At 19.2% G+C, this 14,702-nt stretch overlaps 5 protein-coding genes across 5 annotated transcripts; 2 read left to right on the top strand and 3 right to left on the bottom strand.

Moving 5' to 3' along the window:
- Positions 1–309: 309 nt before the first annotated feature.
- Positions 310–1,329, bottom strand: PADL01_0916400 (conserved Plasmodium membrane protein, unknown function; the record flags this gene model as incomplete). Its single annotated transcript, XM_028681841.1, has 1 exon — positions 310–1,329. The coding sequence occupies one exon, from the start codon at positions 1,327–1,329 to the stop codon at positions 310–312; it is 1,020 nt and encodes a 339-aa protein (XP_028538178.1).
- Positions 1,330–2,374: 1,045 nt separating this feature from the next.
- Positions 2,375–3,518, bottom strand: PADL01_0916300 (conserved Plasmodium membrane protein, unknown function; the record flags this gene model as incomplete). Its single annotated transcript, XM_028681840.1, has 2 exons — positions 2,375–2,814; positions 2,984–3,518. 2 exons carry the CDS (start codon positions 3,516–3,518, stop codon positions 2,375–2,377), a joined length of 975 nt encoding a protein of 324 aa, XP_028538177.1.
- A 765-nt stretch (positions 3,519–4,283) lies between these two features.
- PADL01_0916200 (N-glycosylase/DNA lyase, putative) lies at positions 4,284–6,425 on the top strand (the record flags this gene model as incomplete). The annotated part of the gene is made up of 1 exon (XM_028681839.1): positions 4,284–6,425. The coding sequence occupies one exon, from the start codon at positions 4,284–4,286 to the stop codon at positions 6,423–6,425; it is 2,142 nt and encodes a 713-aa protein (XP_028538176.1).
- Positions 6,426–7,397: 972 nt separating this feature from the next.
- Positions 7,398–12,947, top strand: PADL01_0916100 (conserved Plasmodium protein, unknown function; the record flags this gene model as incomplete). Its single annotated transcript, XM_028681838.1, has 1 exon — positions 7,398–12,947. One exon carries the CDS (start codon positions 7,398–7,400, stop codon positions 12,945–12,947), a length of 5,550 nt encoding a protein of 1,849 aa, XP_028538175.1.
- A 235-nt stretch (positions 12,948–13,182) lies between these two features.
- On the bottom strand, positions 13,183–14,199 carry PADL01_0916000 (conserved Plasmodium protein, unknown function; the record flags this gene model as incomplete). The annotated part of the gene is made up of 1 exon (XM_028681836.1): positions 13,183–14,199. One exon carries the CDS (start codon positions 14,197–14,199, stop codon positions 13,183–13,185), a length of 1,017 nt encoding a protein of 338 aa, XP_028538174.1.
- Between the last annotated feature and the right edge of the window lie 503 nt (positions 14,200–14,702).

The following is a 14,702-nucleotide window of genomic DNA, read 5'->3' as shown; positions in this document are numbered from 1 at the left end:
ACAATTATTACTTTTATCTTTAAAAATAGTCATTCACATCCTTTATTAATAATAGTATATTTTCATTATATTACGAATATGAAAAATTCCAAATATATATTTTTATATTTATTAAATAATTCTTTTTATATTCCACCTAAAGGGATTCATATACATTTTGTGTATATGTATAATAATTTATATATCATTTCATGTGTTATTTTTTTTTTTTTTTCAATATTTAAAAATAGGTATACATCAAATACATCATTTTATATATTATTAAAAAAAAAAATGTGTGAATAAAAAAATGAGAACAATTATGAAGAATCATGACCATGGGGTCAATGGTCGTAATATACGTAAAATAAATATATCCGAATTATGTAATGATTGATAAAATAGTCCATCAAATTGTGTGGTCTTCTTTAGAAAATAAAAAAAAAACATAAGAATAAAAAATGTTACATTGCTTCCTATGATAAATAACTGCGAATATTTATATAAATCACTAGTTTTCATACCTTTATCATAAAAATCATCAATATCTTTTGGAGGATTTCTTAGACAACCTTCTATATTCATTTTTCTAATTTTTTCTATAACATCGTGATTATATATCAAACTTTTATATAATATACAAATGTTTATATTATTAAAAGTACATTGTGTATAATTTTTGTTATTTAAATCAGGAACAAAGGTAAAATAATAATGATTTTTTAAAAATTTTAAGTCATTACATTTACGAACATAATTTAAAGAATCACTTGCTTTCCTTTCTACCATATCACTTGTACAGGCTGCTATTCTTCCTTCGAACAATCTGCAATTATTAGCAACAAAACTACCTTCTACGTTTAAACGATTTCTACACCATAAATTTGGAGTAGTATATATAGTTATAATATTAAACACATTTATAATAAACCAAAATATAATTAACAAGGCTAAAAGCCAAGGAAACCATTTCACTGTGCATCCAATTCTTTCAATCCATTTTCCTAATGACATAAAATCATTTATTGTAAAATTTGAAAGTATAGAACATATTCTTGATAATAGAAATGAAAATACACATATGAAACTTATTAGAGTCAGATATATTAATAAATCGGTTTGTATAAAATTAATATATTCATATTCACAATAATAATTTATAAAAAAGTTAAATGATTTCAATAATTGTTGAAATATTAATGTACAAACAATACTAAGACCGGTAAGAAAAGATAAACAGTTATAATAAAAACTAGCTCTCCAACTAGGTCTTCTATAATTCCAATTTATATAAAACTCTTTAATCATATGACCTATATTCCCACTTTTCTTGTTTTTTGTGTGATCCATTTTTTCTAAAACTGGTTGATACAAGAAACAAAATATATATATATTCAATGCTTGATTTATTTAATGTATTTCATTTTTTTTTTTTTTTTTTTTGAGATTCTGTATGTATATATGTATATGTATGTGAGTATTTGAATATATGAATAATTTATTATATATATATATATATTATTAAAAAATTGATTGATCTATATAAAAAATATGCATGATATAATTGAATTAAAAATTAATTATTCTTTTACTATTATATGAATATGGTGTATGGAGAAAACCACTATTTTTTTTGCACCATTTTTTTAATTTTTTTGAATACATAAATTTATATATAATAAAGATAATATATTATTTATTAATTATTTTATTTTTTTATTATATATTAATCATTATTTATTTTGATGTCTAAATGTTTTATTCAAAAAATTAAAAAAAAAAAAATAAATACAAAATTATTATTATGTAAATATGCATATTAATTATATATTTATAGAAGAGTACAAATTTTTCTAGACCTAATAAATAATCTGAGAAATTTCTAACAAAGATAATGTGAATACTAAAAATATGAATAGTTCTAAAAAATTTAGTGATTATAATATGTACTATTATATAGTATCTTCATTGATTATATTTTTCATATGGGAAAAAATATAAAAATATGTTAGTGCATCTATGTGCATATTTAAAATGGTTATATATAAATATATAAATATATATATATATTTCTTCTTTTTGTTTATTTTTTAAATTATGGTTGGGTTTTAGAAAAAACAAAAGTGCAAGGTGTATATGAAAATAAGAGGCATATAAAGCTTAAAATGAATTAAAAAAATAAAATGTGACTTAAAAAAGAAACTATATATATATATATATATATATATATATATATATATATATTTATAATACATCATATTTGTATAAACAAAAAATTAAAAGCAAATCATTTATACATATATGTAAGAATAATATTCTTTTGCATTCTTTTGGTATATGGCATTATATATTATGAAGCATATGAACATTTAAATATATATTCATATATATATTATTATCTCCATGTGTCTAAAAGCCTTGTAAATTTAAAAAAAAAATTTAATCTGTCTTCATTCATAATGAATGATGAATCTACAGGTGTATTTATTTTTATAACTATAAAAAGTGTAAATAGTACTAATGTAGTAATAAACCAAAAGAAAATAATAGATAAAGAGAATAAGTAAATATTACTTTTTTTGTTTGGTTGTTCTAAAAAATATTCTTCTGTTAGTTCTAGTGTATTACCAGAACATTGAGGAAAAGATTCCCATGTTGTTTGTTTATTTTTTATAAAATCGACAAAAAAGTCGCATAATTTCTTGTCCTTTAATGAACATGATTCATTTGGAGACGAACGAACAAGAAACAGGAGACTTTGAACTTTTAAAATATTAAAATCGTTGCAAGCGTCATTTTTTGTTAATTTTATAATATCTTTGCTAATTTCACATCCTAAAAAATAATAAATAAATAAATAAATAAATAAATACATATATATATATATATATATATATATATATATATATATTATGTGGCATATATTAATTTGTAATAAAAATGAGATAATATAAATATATAAATACATATATGTTTTATTTTATTTTATTTTATTTTATCCTACCTGTATGCTTACTTTGAACCAAGAAACAGTTATGTAGGGCATCCATTCCATAAATATTATAAGTTAATCCACACCATAAAGAAGGATTAAAAAATATAGTTAAAATACTTATAATTAAAAAGAAGATCCAACATATATATAATAATGATAATACCCATGACATGTATTTTATAAGAAAACCTACAATAGTATAATAAATACCTAGGCTGAAAAATTCACTGTTTGTAAAATTAGAATATAAATATGTTAGACGAGAAAAAAAAAAATTAAGAAATCCCATCAATATAACAAATATAAATATAAACATATAACTTCTTTTTAATGATGATATTTTTGATGAGCTACAATAATGATTACTAAATGATTCATTAGATATTAAAAAACGAATAATTATAGTATAACATAAACCAAATAATAACAATATATAAAATATACTAAAGAATAAACTATATCTCCATACATATTTCTTTTTTTTCCAATTCGACAAGGCAAACTTATTTTCTATAAATGAATTTAATTTTTCTAAATATAGCATTTTTTTTTTTTTTTTATGACATTGTTTTATGATATTATTTCGAAATAAATAAATAATATATATATATATATTAAATAAATGATATATTAATCATATGATAAATGCAAAAAAAGAATTTATATATATAAATATATATATATGTATTTTTTTTTTTTTTACGTAATTGTAAGTTATATATTATGCTCTTTTATAAAGAATTACATAAAAATAAGGAAACGTTAAAAAAAGTTTTGAAGAAAAAAAAATATATAGATCTACACTACACACATATTTACACTCCTTTATTTATGATTTACAATATATTATTTTATATAACGTTTACAAAAAAAGACAATTATCTTGTTCAGAAAAATTTTTAATTTGTCCTAGTGATGTATTAAAGGAACTAATATAATATGTATATGTGTATTAGCACATATATATATATATATATATATATATATAATATATCGTATATATTTTTTTTTTTTTTTTTTTTTTTTTTTTTGAACGTAAGGATGTTATAGGATTAGTAATTAAAATAAATTACTTTAATATAACAAGGTAATAAGTATAATTAAATATATATATATATATATATATTATGAGTGGTTTTTATATTATTATGTAGGTATTAATATTTGTTATAGGAAAAAAAAAAAATATATATATATATTTTTTATAAACTATAAGATAGTAATAAAATTATATTATTATATATATATATATATATTTTTTTTTTTTTTTTTTTTTTTTTTTATACTACTATTCATTTTTTATAGTATAATGAATATATATAATCATGTTCTCTTAATCATTACTCTAAAGAATATCTATACTTGTAAATATATAAATAAGGCTATACAAAATAATATAAGTAAATTCGTTCTTTATATAGATAATAAAATTAATTCACAGTTTCATCATAATATAAATAAAAATTATAATTTGATTGTAAAGAAAAAGATTTATAATAAAATACAGGAGGGAAGAAAAAAAAAGAATATAATTAATAGTAGAAAAAGATATATTTACTATTACAAAATAAAAAATGGATTTCAGAATTTTATAACATTAAATTGTTCATATATTAATAATTATAATATGATAAAAAAAAAGAATAAAGGCTTATCTGAACGTTTATCGAACAAAATGACAAAAACAAAAAGAATAAGAAATAAAGTAGAATTAGATTCATCAAGTGAAGAATATAAAATAAAAAATGGATATAGTAATGTTATAAATAATTCTCCTATTATTATAAAAAATTATGAGAAGAGATGGATAAAGCTAGATGTTTCTACGAAGGATTTAAAATTAAGATACTGTTTATTAATTGGTCAAGAATTTTGTTTTAGTGAAGTCGAAAGGAATATGTATATTGGTTTATTAAATATAAACAAAATATATTTATTTAAAGAAACTGAAGAAAATATATATTATCAATGTTTATATGATGATGATAATAATAATAATAAAAATAATGTGACATTTTTTCCATATAGTAATAAAGATGATAAAAATATTGTGAATAAAAGTAAAAGTGATAATCACCACAACGAAGTTTATAACTTTTTTAATTTACATTTTCCTTTAAATGAAAATATCGAAATATGGAAAAAAAAAGACAAAAGAATGAAAGAAATAACTAATAAAATGTCAGGTTTAAGAATATTAAAAACAGATCCTGTGGAATCTTTTTTTTCATTCTTATGTTCAACAAATAATAATATACCAAGAATAACATTAATGATAGATTCTTTAAGAAGACGTTATGGTAAATTTATTGCAACAGTTGTATTTACAAATGGTGATATTATAATTAAGAGGGAAGATCAAAATGTAAATGTAAATGTCAATAATATAATCAAGTTAAAAGATCACCATCATTCTCATGAGATCAACAGGTGTAATAATACATATATAAAAGGAGATATTCAAAATGGAGAGTGTAAAATAAAAGATGAAGTTAATCAAATAAAGAATACAAGTGTAATAATTAAAAAAGAGACAGATATATTAAATAATAAAAGTTGTAGAGTAAAGAAAGAAATGTTGGATACATATAAGGAACACAATGAAATAGGGAAAGGAAATGAATTTAATGATAATATAAACATTTATAAGGACAATATATCTGTTACAAAACAAAATAAAATGTTCAATATTTCATTAAAAAATGAAGTTACTAATATAGAAATGAAAGATCTTGAAATGTTAAGCAAGGATAATAAAATATTTTATGAATCCTTAAAAACAAGATTAAAAGAAGAGAGGAATCAGAAAACATATCACTTTTATGAATTTCCTAAAATACAAATCATATCAAAATTAAAAGTTGATGATTTAAGAAGTTTAGGATTTGGTTATAGAAGTAATTATGTTATTGAATGTGCAAAGATGTTAGTTAATATGGGTGAAGAAGAATGGATAGAAAATTTAAAAAATGAAGAAAAAACTAAAAATTGTATAGATCAATTAATAAAATTTCCAGGTATAGGTTTAAAAGTAGCTAATTGTATTTGTTTGTTTGGTTTAAATAAATATGATTGTATTCCTATAGATACACATATATATGATATTATATATAAATATTATAACAATTTTATTGAGCCCATAAATAAAAGTAATAACAAAAATAAAACTAATAAAAATAAAACTAATAAAAATACAAGTCATAATAATCATATACATATAAAGAATATACAAAATAAGTTTCCAACTAATAAAAGTAATATAACTATTGATAAAAAACATACAAATAAAAAATTAATAAGTATAACAAATAAAAAAAAAAAAACACTAACAAATTCATTATATCTAATTTTATATACAAAATTAAGAAACTTATTTGGTCCTTATTGTGGATGGGCACAAACAATACTATTCGCTTCAGAACTTAAAAAATTTAGTCACTTATTCGAGTGAAAATATATAAATATTTATATATGTATGTATATATATATATATATATATATATATATATATATATATGTATTTACCTATAAGCAATAATTAATTATAATTTTTTAAAATATTCAATAATATATATATATTATATATATACTATTGATTTATATATTTTTTAAATATATGTCATAAAAAATCTCAATTTAATATTTAAAATGCCGTATTTTTAAATCTCCTAATTTTTTAAAGTACATTTGTTATATATATATATATATATAGTAATTTTTTTTTTATTTTTTTAAACACACACGAAAAACTGATACATATATATATTTATAAAGAAAAAGATTTCGTTTAAATGTATATATATCATATATAATTATCATAATTTAATAGAGAAAAATTAAAAAAAATGTAGGTATATATATTTATATTTGTATTCCCATTTAATGCGTAGAAAAATGTCAATTTTTTTTTTTTTTTTTTTTTTTTTTTAAATACTATTAAAATATAAATTTTATATAAGAAAATTTTCTCTCCCTTTCTTTTATTATTATTTTTTTTTTAAATATCCACTGTGATATAATCTTTCCTAATTAGTATAAAAAATATTGTGTTTTTTTTATTTAAAAATCTCACTTTCTCTCGTTTTTCTTTTAAATTTATTATCATAATTTTTTTTTTATTTATTTTTTTATTTTTTTTCTTTTTTTTGTTTATTACATAAAAAGGATTTTATAAAATAATATGAAAATGTTGACACTTTAAAAATGTGTAAAGTGTGTTAAAATTTTGATTATGTAAAGTAATAATTTTAAATTTTGTAATTTATTTATTTTTTTTTTTTTTTTTTTTTTTTTTTGGTTCAGTTCACATATTATATAATTGTATATCTTTATATATATCTTTATATATATATATAATATTGACACTTTAATTTTCTTGAATATCTTTAAGTACTTCCTTTTTTATGTCCCCCCAAAATATATGATGAAGGCGACAAAGCTGAAAAAGATTGTTGAAAGAAATGAAGAGAATAAAAGCAAGCGCTCGAATAATGATAACATATCTAATTTGATGAATTTAAAAATAAAGAATGAGAATATTCATATAAAGAATATAATACGAACAATACATTATGTATATACAAATAAATATGATAGTGAGACAGGATTTAACTACATTAAAGATATATTAAAAAATATAATAAAAGGTAATGTATATGATATAGTATATAAAAAGTATATAAATCCTTATTGTATTTACGAGATATGTTGTCGTATTCTTTTGAATATAATAAAAGTAAATAATAAAGATGAGAATTTTAATAAGATTGTAGAATTTTTATTTGATATATTATATTATTGTGATATAATATTAAGTGAAAATAAAAATAAGAAAAAAAAAACGAGTGAAAATTATATAGAAGGAAATAATAGTGTTCAAGAATATGAACTAATAACAAGGTTATGGAATCGATTATTAGATAATGTATTTATTAAGGATAAAAAACAAAGAATAAATATGTGTAAAGTTATAAAATCATTAGTTAAGAAGGCATGTGTTTTACAAATAGATGTATCAAATAAATTATGTAAGAAGCATGTAAATATTTTTTTATCTTTATTAAATGATAAAGATCATAATATTAGAGTTTTATGTTTGAATATATTAGAACCTTTTCAAGATTTTAATACAAAAGGGAGTTTTTTAAAATGTCTTGATGATGTGCATAATATGGTCAGAATTAATGCAATAAAAAATATATCAATAAATGTAAAGGATTTAACAACCTCCCCTTCGAATAATAATAATAATAATAGTAATAATAATAGTAATAATAATAGTAATAATAATAATAGTGAATATTTAATTATTTTGAAAAATTTTTTAATAAGAATAAATGATATTAATCATAATGTTAGAAGTAGTGTATACGATAAATTAAAGAATTATTATTTTTATATTCCTTCAGATATGAAGTTTGAATTATTATTATGTGGTTTAAATGATAAAGAGAAATCAGTACGAGAAAGTTGTTATCATATGATTTTACATTGGGTTCAACATTTTGATGATAAAATAGAAAATTTATTATTACATATATTAAATAGTGATATAGATAATGATTTAATTGTAGAACAAATATGTAAAGTTCATTTGAATAATATACGTAAAGATATAATTAAAACTGTAAGTATGGAAAATTATGATGAAAAAAAGGAATATGATTCTAAAAATTTAAGAAATGATACTAGTACATATAATGAAAATTGGTTTAATTATTGTTTAAATAATTTATTTTCTTTAAATGTAGCCGAATTATATATGTTCCGTATTTATGTTCAACATTTTTCAGATGAACAAGAAAAAGAAAAAATTGATGCTCTACAAGTTATTAATACAATATATTATTATTTATATCTTAGTAGATTTAATGAACGATTATATTATAATAGAAAAAATTATATTAACTGTGTTGAAAATAATGATGCAGATGAATCATATGAACAATCATTATATTGTACATGTGGAAAGGGTAATATCTATATAAACGATATAGAAGATAAACAAAAAAATAAATACATACAAACATCTATATTTGATGATGATTTTTGTGATAAGTGTATATATTACCGCACCGTAACTAAAATGTGTGATTCTAATGTTGACATGAATAATGAAAATAAGAACAATGAACATAATAATAATAATAATAATAATAAAAACAATGAACATAATAATAATAATAATAATAAAAACAATGAACAGAATAATAATAAAAATAACAACAGTGAACAGAATAATAATGATCAGGTTCCTAACAAAACAGATGAAGAATCATCAAATACACATGAAAATGTCCTAATAAATGAAGATAATATAAATGAAAATTATAATTATTTATGCAATATTAAAAATTTACTACTAATATGTAAATATTTAGATATCATAGAAATTTATCAAGTCGAAAAAATTCTAAAGTGTTGTTCAACCATTTTATTAACAGGTCCACTAAGAGAAGTTATTATCAAAGGCATGCTAAATAATACGGGTGTAAATTATTATAAGCTACAAAAAGGACATATTACATGTGCTTACTGGTTAAGTAATAGCTATATATATGCATGTATAGATTTATTAAGACAAATGATATATATAAAGAATAAGAATAATGATGTGAATGATATCGAGATAAATTTAACGAATCATGTTTTAAGTATTATATCTGAAATAAAAGAACCTTTTGAAAATAATGAAGAAAATGAAAATGTTTTTTCACAAGAGAAAGAAATCATAAAAGGATTTTCTGATGAACCAAATAGGTTGTCTAAAAATTATAAATCTTTTGAACAAGTGGATTCAAACCCTTTAACAGTAATATTTAATAATATAATGAATGTTGAAAATGATAGTATATTTGATATTATAAGGAAGAAACAATTAAATACATTATCGATTGAACATTTATTAATTTTATGTAAAAAGATGCAACATAAGTTAGATGTGACTGAAGCAAAAATTAAGGACTTAACAGAGATGGAAAAAGTAAAGGAACATGAAAGGGCAAATAGTAATAATATAGATAATATAAAAAGTGATGAATATAATGATAATGAAAATAAAAAAAATGGTGATATTAATAATAATTCTAATATATCAATGCAAATGTATACATTTCATGAACAAATAAGATTTCACACAGAAATATTTTTAAAACAAATAACAATGTTAAGTTTATTAAGATTAGAATTGAAAAGAAGATGGTTAAGGATATTATTTATTTTAGAATGTTTTTTATGTAAAAGTAAATCACATTGTTCTTTTGATTCAGCTCTTCGTGAGTTTCCAAATGAATTATTATTACCTGCTTTAAATTTTTGTTGTTCTGTAATGCCTGAATGGGATGATAAAGAAATTGAAGATCAATTTTATGATATTTTAGTTTCTAAATGTTTAGGTAATTGGTGTATGTTTATAGGAAATGATGAAGAATTAAAGAAACAAATATATGCATACAAAACAGCTATTGTAGATACATGTGAAGTGTTAAATACGTGTTTATTAAATATTGAACAGATACATGCAAGTGTATATCCAAATATATATAATAAGGGTAATATAGACATTATGTCTTTTAACGACAAGTTTGATCAAAACATAAATAATAATACCAATCAAAATAATAGCAACAACAATAATAATAATAATAGTAATAATAATTTTGATGAGGATGTAAATAAAAAGAATTATATCTTTTATGAATATAATTCTCCCAATGAATATTTATTAAACTTTTTTTCAACAAATCAAGATGCTTGGTATGATTATAAAGAATTATTAGAAAAATTAGAAATAAATTCTCTTAGATGTGAGATCTATATTTGTGTTTTAGGAGATCTTCTAATGACACATCCAAATTTAAATAATGATGAATTAATTGTAGATGCTGTTGAAAGCTTATGGAATTATTTAAACGGTAATCTGAATACAAGTAAATATATTCAATCTATATGTTTAAGAGTTATTTGTAAATTATTATTAACTGAATATTTAGGTAATCACATATACAATATTACAAATGAAGAATTATATATATTAATTAAAAGATCATCAAATAAATTAAGAGCTTTATTTGAAATGTGCTTCTTAATATCTCCAGCTACATATAATTGTGTACAAGATTTTAAAAAAATTAGTACCCATAATATGACAAATATTAATTCACATGATAAATTATTTCTATTTTCTATATTTTCTATGTATCCATCTATGAGTGAAAATAATCTATTAATATTTCATTATACATTTGAACAAATTATTTTTAAAACATCAGAAGCAGTTTTAAAATATAATTTAAAAACAGCACATTTTACAAATATATTAACCTTTATGATATTTACCATATTACATAAAGCCAATATTAATTTTATAGTATATAATATGTCTAAATATATTAAATGGATACTACTAATTATAATTGAGAAAGGTGTATCTCTTACTAACAGATCAAATATTATCGAACTTGTTTATAAAATTATTCACATATATTTATTTCAAGATTTAACAGATATGCAAAATTTAGAAAAGAATAATTCTTATGAAACAAAAGAAGTAAAAAAAAGAGGAAGAAAAAAAAAGAAAAGTCTAAATGAATCACTTGATGAAAACAATGAACAACAAAACAAATATATTAATAAAAATAGTTCCATAGAGACCAATATTACAAATAATATTAATACAGATCAACAATTAGATGGACACAAAAATCAAAATGATGATTTTAATAATGATAAAAATAAAAAAAATGAATTTAAATCTACCATATTATTTAAAAGTGCTCAAATAAATGTAAATGATACAATTAAAGATTTAAAAAGTTTCTATGTTCTAATCAATTTTTGTATGCATTCATCAGATATTATTAAATCAAAAAATGAAATCAGATATTGCGAAGTACTTAAAGAATGTATTGACAATAAAATAGAACAAATTAAACAGTACTTTATAAAAAATAATTTAATAAAAAATAACAATTATCATATTGGAAATAATGATATCAATCAAGAAAAAGGAAAAGCAGACAACCCACACGATAATCTTCTAGATTTAAAAAAAATAGATGAATTAAAAGAAGAAACAATATATGAAGAGATTATACAAGATTATGTAAATTATATAGAACATTTGCATAATCGAAATTTTATATATCCCTTGATTCCAAAGGGGTCAGGTGGAGAAATAAATGAAGATCGAATGACGACCCAAGAAATATTAAACGAAATTAACAATAATAATAATAATAATAATAATGACAATTCTTTTAATAATAATGATAATAGTCCAGTAAATAAAAGTTTAGAAAATATGATTAAAATGAGAGATGTTGTAAGAAGACAACAAAGAATTAGTACCGTTTCTCTTATGAACACAAATATTGATTCTAAGGTTCCAAAGGAGGATGAAACGATGAAATACCATGACATTAATAAAAATGAGGATATTCAAAACGTTGTTCATTTTGATAATAAAGATATGTCTGAAAATATTGAACACATACCAGAAGAAGGTGTGACAGATATGAACCACATAAATGAAATAAACAATGAAAATGTTGTAAACAAGAATAAATATAATAATATTTCTAGTATAGAAACTAATGAAAATACATTATCTCTTAGAAGCAATGAAAATATTACATACACATATAAAGAACAACCTACTCTCAGAAGTGAAAGTAAAGAAGAAATTAAAAGTATTAAAGAAGATAAGGACTTAGATAAATATGAACATAATAATAGTATAAAAAAAAAAATAGCTGAAATGAATTCAAGTTCTAGTGATGAAAATACAGATAGTGATAAAGACGACTCAAGCGTAAATGAATATGAAAGTGTAAAAAATTACGATTCAGATATATATGATGAGGGTAATAAAAGTGATAGTAGTAGTCTTAATTCAAATGATTCAACAGCTATGGCCTTTAAGCGTTTAAATAAACTGAGAAGAACTAGTTATACAAATGTTGTTTCGAAGTAAAATAAAAAAAAAAAAAAAAAAAAAAAAAAATAAATAAATAAATAAAACATATACATATATATATTTATTTATATATTTATCTTATGTCACATTATATGTAACAATTTTCTTTTATATTTATTCATTTATTTATTTTATGGTTATATATTTATACATATAACATATTAACTTTAAAAAATATATATATATATATATAATTCATATAAAAATATAATAAATTTTGAACTAAAAAAAATTATGTGTCATCTATTGTCTTCATTATTTGATCAATAACTTGAACTATAGTAGGGTCATTTATATAATGAGATAGATATGCAATTTTATCATTTGATAATGTAAATTGTTTAAATACTGACCTAACATAATTATTTTTTAATAATATTTTTAATGTATGATCTTCTTTTAATTTTTTTTTTTGTTCTTCTGTTAACATATCATAATCATCTGTATAATCATCTGTATTATCAAGAGATGATTCAATGTTCTCATTATTATTTGTTATATTATCACTGTTTAATAATAATGTTGATTGATTATTATTTTGAAGGTTTGAATATGATGTATCATTATCATTAATATTATTTATTTGGTTTTTTTTATTTTGATTGTCTATCTGAAGAGTATTTTGAATGGCTTTATCATCATTATGTTTTTTATTTATGTTTTCTTCATTTTGATAATAATTTATATCTTGATATTTTTGATGATTAATATTTTTTATATTATCCATATTTATATTATAATTTGCATATATTTTATCATTATTTTTATTATAATTTTTATTTTGACTTCTACATTTTTGTTGATCATGTTTTTTAAAACATTCTAAAGAACAATAATATTGATAACAACATGTGAATGTGTACTTCTTTTCGTTTTTTAAACATATAATACATAGTGTATCATTTTTCTTCATTTTTTTTATATTTAAAAGAATATCATTAATTATTTTTCTTTTTTTTAAAAGTGAATTATCATTATTATTAATTATTGTTTTTATTTCGTTTGATGTATGAATTAAAATATTCTCATATTGATTATCATTTGATAAATCCTTATTATGAGTTCTTTTATCTAATATATTTTCTTCTAGTACATCCTCATCATATACATAAAATTCGTTCGCATAATTATTAACTTCTCTGTTGTCGTTAATAAAATCTATCTGATTATAATTAATTAAATTATCTTCAAAATTATTTGTAAAGTTATCTATATCATAAGTAGCATAATTATAATCATATTCGTCCATATTTTTCTTTAAAGGAATATGAATATATGCACATATAAATAAGTACCCAAAAAAATAAAAATTAAAATAAATAAATATATATATATATATGTTATATAAATTAGTATATATCAAAAATAAATACATATATATATTTATATATTTATAAATTTATGGATATATATATATATTCTTTTTTCTTTAATCCCTTTAATTAGTTTTAAAAAATACAGACATATCTTATTTTCCTTGTAACTTATTTCATAATTACAGATTATAAATAAAATATAATATTTGTAACATTATACAAAATATAAAATATAAAATATTAAATATATTTTATTATACTTGAGAAAATAATAATGCACTTGGATTTTTCCTCTTTCCAAATATAAAAATAAATGAATAAATCAATATATATATATTATATATTTATTTATTTATTTTATTTTTTTTTTGTATTTAAGAAAGAGTATACGTTTCAAACAACTTTTAGTAATATATTTTTTTTTTTTTTTTGTATT

Source organism: Plasmodium sp. gorilla clade G2 (genome assembly GCF_900097015.1).
Source record: "Plasmodium sp. gorilla clade G2 genome assembly, chromosome: 9".
In the NCBI taxonomy this organism is placed as follows: domain Eukaryota; phylum Apicomplexa; class Aconoidasida; order Haemosporida; family Plasmodiidae; genus Plasmodium; species Plasmodium adleri (nom. inval.).
Note: the sequence above shows the minus strand (reverse complement) of the source record. Positions and strands in the feature narration are given on the sequence as shown.